This window comes from Vollenhovia emeryi, unplaced genomic scaffold (genome assembly GCF_000949405.1).
Source record: "Vollenhovia emeryi isolate VEMERY1.0 unplaced genomic scaffold, V.emery_V1.0 DF939241.1, whole genome shotgun sequence".
Taxonomy (NCBI): domain Eukaryota; kingdom Metazoa; phylum Arthropoda; class Insecta; order Hymenoptera; family Formicidae; genus Vollenhovia; species Vollenhovia emeryi.
Window position 1 is genome coordinate 136,816 of NW_011967125.1, and position 6,000 is coordinate 142,815.

A 6,000-nucleotide genomic window follows, 5' to 3' on the forward strand; every position below is an offset into this window, starting at 1 on the left:
TGTTGCAGTGGGTTATTGAAGGGGCATGTATTCGTATACACAAAGACATGTGGAGATGTAAAGTTTTTAACGGAAGATATAAAAGTACTGTCTGTCGTGGTCCGTGTAAGAGCGCTGAAGAGGGCCGGAGGTACTTACCCTGTGCATCATACTTACTGGAAAAGTTCCGCGTCGCCAGCATGGTTGTCAATATAGCGCCCTGCAAGCGAAAGAGAAAGACAATTATTATCTCTAATGAGATATCGAGATAGGATCACATAACATTACTTTCTTTTACGTAATATTTTCACAATATTATGTAAAAGAAAGTAATATGACGTATGAGAGGAAAATATCCAAGACACCAATTTCTCGAAACGATCGATACATTCTTTCAATCATCCAGAGATAATTATGCACGCCCGCATCAGATCTTGTATAGATCATTAGGTTAGATTAGTTTAGTACAATGCAGTGCAATAAGATAGGAATCGTAATGAAGATCCGAAAAAAATTTCTATTGCCGTCAATTACGATGCGATGGCCTTTAATTACGAGAAATAATTCCCGGACAAACGAGAGTACGCAACCGACGGGCGACCTAAAAGCGAGGTCGGATGATTACACGGAATTTCGCGTTCAAGTTTACTCGTAAACTCTCGTCTTTCATCAAGCTCAGTGACATTCGCGGCAAGTTGGAAACATTGTCGCACAGAGTGACAACATTTCACCGTGTCCCATAGCAAACAGTTCGAGATGCGTCGCCGAACTTTACGTATAAGGCCGTCCATTGGATGAGATTCGTGCAAACGTGCTCGGACGAGTATTCCACATCTGTTATCTCTAATTGTAAAACAAAATGATATTTCACCTCCTGCGCTTCTACTTCAAATTAGCAATCGGCAATATTACTCGTTCCAGTTTTACGATATTCGAATGCATCCACGTTTATCGATACTCTTCTACGAGCAGCATATTGTCAAATTCTGAAAACTAAATAGCGTCCATCCAAATCGTTACGTCAATCCCAAAATTTGTTTTCATTCACAGAGATCTCTATATCAGCTACCAATCATTGCATAATTTAGGATTTACAAGAAAATCTTTATGCTTTTGTCCGTATGTTATAAGACATTACGTGGATTACAAACTTTCTTCGATATTTCACAGTTATAAAAGTGCACTTTCATCTTTCATTCGACCTTTCCAAGTTACCGAGCTGCTAGCTTTCCTTTGGCAAATTTAATAAAACGTCTGATTTTGCTAATCGCGTTTCACTATAGTATTCGTAGTTACGAGTATATTCACAGTTGCGCATAAGCAGTTAATCTTGTAAATTTCTTACCGTTAAGCTAAAATGAATCTTGTGTTTTTTCATAATCGCTAATTGAGAAATCATCCGATTTGAGCAGATTGAGTGTTGTCGCAGGTTATAATCAATCGGGAATATGTATGTATCTATCATCCTATGTAAGAAAACTATAATATCGTCGTGAAAATGTCGTATTATCGATATTCGTTGTATCATCGTCATATTCAACGCTAAGGCGGCGACGCGACGCCGCGTTGCCAGACGTCAATCTGACGGTGATTAAAATTTCATTACCTCAGGCACGGTCGCCTCCTGTTGTCTGCACAACATGAATTTATTCTTTAGTGCCCGCATGTTTCAATCCGCGCGTGAGCGAACGAACGAACGAGCGAGCGGAGGGCGTCATTAAACTTCCTCACTCAGCATTTGCACTTTTATGAGTCGGGGTTTAATCGGTATTCAGCTGGTTGGTTCGACGTCGCTGTCATTTCTCTACGTGCTTGGCCGATTACCTGTCTCTAATAATACAACTGAAACTCGATAGAAGCGACGCGATGGAAGAGCAAAACGTCCTAAGTATCTCACAATTTCTTAATTAATTCTGTAATAATGAAACAAATTGATAATTATTAACTACAAAAGACATTATCATTGCATTCATTGCTGCATTAATATTGTTAAAATTAACTCGCTACCATTGTGTAAAATTGAGAACGAGAAGAAAATATTTTTATCGCGTCGTAAAAATATATTTAAAAAACAGATAATTTTCAGACACTTTTAAAATTTACTGGCCATTCATTCATTTTATTGGGAAAAGATGATAATTGGTTCGCTGTAATATTTTATTCTTGTCCAAAGGCAACTTTCCGCGCAAAAAATACGATCGCGGCGACTGAATAAATGTTAATTAACCTAGGTAGCCAATCACAATTACGTCACGCAGACATAGGCGATTCTGAGCTTGATCGATTTTGCGCACCCGCTCTAGTCGACTGTTATTAAGATAAACGCTATCGAGTCCATTCGCGAGAGAAGCGAGTTTTAATGTCAGTAATTCGCGCCGGTTTCGAAACACATTGTTCATCTCAACGCGCGTAAATTATCTACTTAAACATTATAGTAGTGTCGTTTTCCAGCGACGTAGCGATTGTTAGCTGTTAAGAAAGTTTGCGTAATTGGTAAGTTACAGCCTAGTTTCTGCAAATATCACATCTAATCTCTTTTGATATTTTTATGTCGCAAATACTTTTCGATCCATAAAAAAAATTGTTTGTACAAAGTGATATAGTCATGTACATACATCGAGTATAAAGAGATTGCTCGAATATTAATACATGTACGATATCTTTCAGCCAAAATTTTCTTCTCTTATTTACAAAGGAGAATATTTTACTTCCGATATTAAAAATGCTATTGAATTATACTCGTATTTGGTGATTTATTAACGTGCACGTGCACACAAATACGATTCAAATGTTATGCGGGGGAACGTGATAAAGCTTGTACACGTGTTGTTTAATCGCGATTGCGAATCATTGTTGGACGTTTAATAGCTGTTCATACGTCGTCGTTCGTATCAAATAATGAAATGTTTTCTTTGCGCTTTGTTCGAGCATTGAACGACGTACGTAGAGTGTCGTCGTGATTATGGCGTCCAATTGAGGCTGTAAGAACGAAGAATTAGGTCGAAATTGCCATCGTATCCAATTCTGCTCATAATTTACAAGGACATTTATATAATCCTTACAGACCAATGTTCCAATTCAATAAACGCTACTGTGGTTAATTAACAATAAGTGTATTTTTACATTAAAAAAGTATCTGTCACTACCGTGAGGACCTTCGTGGTCCATTTAATGCTAAAGTTAATTGGACTAATAAAGAATATTTTTATGTGCATTAACATTAATTAAGAGCTACGTAATATTAGAATAAGAAATTTAAGAAACTGTTTTGCACGTAGTACTTTCTTTCAAAACTTTTAGCTCACCGTACAATTATAGGATAAAAAACAATCTCGAACGACAAAGACGCACACTTTGTCGTAGAGAGAAGAAAAATAGAATAAGAGTTTCAAGAATTCATTGACAATTGAAAAAAATATTGCGAAAAATTGTTAGAATTTGCATTTGCGAAATCTGTCATAAAACTAATTCTAAAGAAGCATCCATAAATATCGTCAACCATTAATTATCGCAAAAGAAATTACAATTAATAGTATTTGAAAAATATTACAAACCACACTATCTTATATACGCTAATCATCGATAAAAGCAATAAAATCAAAGGATATTGATGGGGTTAAATGATTGTTCACGTTCTTTTCAACTGTTTCTACAAGCGTTCAATCCGCTCCGCGAATCTCGTACTCTTAGTTCCACAGTCAATTAAATGGAAACTCTTTGAGAGGGATACGCGTTGTCCTCGCACGTGCTTCGACGCATTCTGATAACAGCGAGCGAACGTTGTCATATACACACACACACACACACACACACACACACACACGTGGCTTCGATAAAAAGCCTCTCCGCTCGCGTACATCGAGAGTGCGACGATTGCAACAACAAGTGGAGTCGTACTGCTCGATGCGTGCCATCGTTAAATTGTCGGTGACTTGTCGAACGGCAGTGCCGTAAGAACGGCTCTCATAGATAAGGACAGATATCGTCGCGAGAGCTTATCTCTTTTAAGTATCGTTTTGAAAATTTTTGTAATTCTTCGCTAATTTCTTTCCACTTTTCAATCCATTTCCTAAATCATAGATATTCGGCTAAACTGAATGTAGATGTTGTTAGTAGAATCTTTAAGCCGAATAGCAGTGTTGAAAGTTAAAATAAAATTTTGTTAATTATTCATTGATAAAAGAAGGATTGTACACGTAGATTTACTCGAAATATCTTTCACTTGAATAACGTCTGACAAATTTAGTAGATTTCTTCTGAAATATCATAATGCATATTTTGCGAAATTGATCGGTATCTCTCTCATTCGATGATGCCGCCAGCAACGAGGAAAAATGGACAAGTCAAATTTTATCTTCGGCCACTATACGTCACGGTGTTCTAATTTTACAAATGTTACTAACATTCGCAGTCTCGCACGGACGCAATCCAAACCGCAACGTGATAAGCGGACATAATGGAATTTGCATTTGTAAATGGCTGGAGCTAATATATGAGATTTTGCGGCTGGCGAGAATGAGAATTTGCGCGATTATCGTCGTACATTTTCGTGTGCACGCTATGAAATTAGCAGTTGATAATCACGAGTCAAACAAGTTTCGACAAATCCCTCGACAATTCTCATAAAGGCTATATTCATATATCAATCGTTTCTTGAAATAAAATCTCTCGCAAATTTGCATTATTTCGCAATTTAACGATTATTCGGCATTTGGCTTCACTGCGGATTAAATGCGATCTTTTCCAATACTAATTAAGACAATATGCAACAGAAAGAATAAAAGAAGATAACGAAATAATCCGCATAAGCGTGTTTTATTTTTTCAAAACATTTAAATCTACGTAATATTCACGATGTTTTGGGTTTTATTTTACAAAGTGAAAAATATGTTTTCGTTTATCGTAGTAGCTAACTGATTTTTCGAGGTAACCGAATCATTTAAATAACAAACCGCGAATTCATCATGGAAAATCACAAAATCATATTATCAGGAAGATAGTAAAATTTATGGCAGAAATATATATATATAAAGCACATTGAATAAACACACAGAGCAAAACTTTTGAGTGACACTCACCTTTAACTTGCGCCTTGCATTGAATTTCTTCAAGCAGTCCACGGTCTCTTGTCTGTGCACCACAGATGCAACACGCTCACGTTGCTGAAACACAAAGTAAACGGGAAACGGATATCAGTCCCAAGAGGATTCAAGTTGTCCGATTCAAGTTGCCCGAGGTTAGATCTTAAGCCTCGCACGCTTCATTGAGAATAAAATTCTATTTGTGTGGAGAAGAGACGGTAAACTATGTCAATGTGAATAACAATGATACGCGAGAACATGGATGAACCAGATCAAACCACTCTTTCAGTCGTTTCAAAAGTTGAAACGGTTTTTTCCGTCCGTTTGACATCCATTATCGTCATCCACACACTTGTATGTGGTTGTATATCTAGTTACTTAATCAATCCATCATTCTCTATTTTTTATTTATCTCATCCGATTTGAATAACTATCGTATTTTAATCGTATCAAATTGCAAATATGACGTACGATATATTACATACATAGATATATGTATAGTAGAAATGCAATACTCGAGCGTAACAAGATCTCTGTGTAGTAATCTAATATGATATATTACGTTACTCTCCACAGTATATGTATAAACGTGTAATAAAAATTTGAATGAAGCTGTTGGTCGCGATAAGACAAACTTACGCAAATCCATGGATGCTTCAGTGCCTCGCTGGCAGTGATCCTTTTTCCTGGATTCACCGTCAGCATCTGATTGATAAGGTTCTTGGCTTCTGGCGTGACGGTGTCCCATTCTGGACTCGGATACTGCGCAAAACGAATGCAGAAACAATATGTTAATCATAATTCTTAGCCCTGAGGCAACTCAATAATGCTGCAACTACGCAAGTAGATGTCAACAAATTAATACAAGTGTGGCAAATGAATTTATTCTATATTAATATATAGAAATTTCTTTTTCCACAAATTCTTTATCTAACGCGCC

The 6,000-nt window shown here is 36.8% G+C and overlaps 1 protein-coding gene across 1 annotated transcript in view; it reads right to left on the reverse strand.

Moving 5' to 3' along the window:
* The window catches only part of LOC105560165 (calcium/calmodulin-dependent protein kinase type II alpha chain), a 100,243-nt gene that overhangs the window by 36,948 nt on the left and 57,295 nt on the right, over window positions 1-6,000 (reverse strand). The window contains exons 8-10 of the mRNA XM_012009043.1: window positions 5,700-5,822; window positions 5,058-5,141; window positions 139-199 (exon numbers count right to left, since the gene is read on the reverse strand). Coding sequence (XP_011864433.1) covers window positions 139-199; window positions 5,058-5,141; window positions 5,700-5,822 — 268 coding nt within the window. The remainder of the gene's footprint in view (window positions 1-138; window positions 200-5,057; window positions 5,142-5,699; window positions 5,823-6,000) is intronic.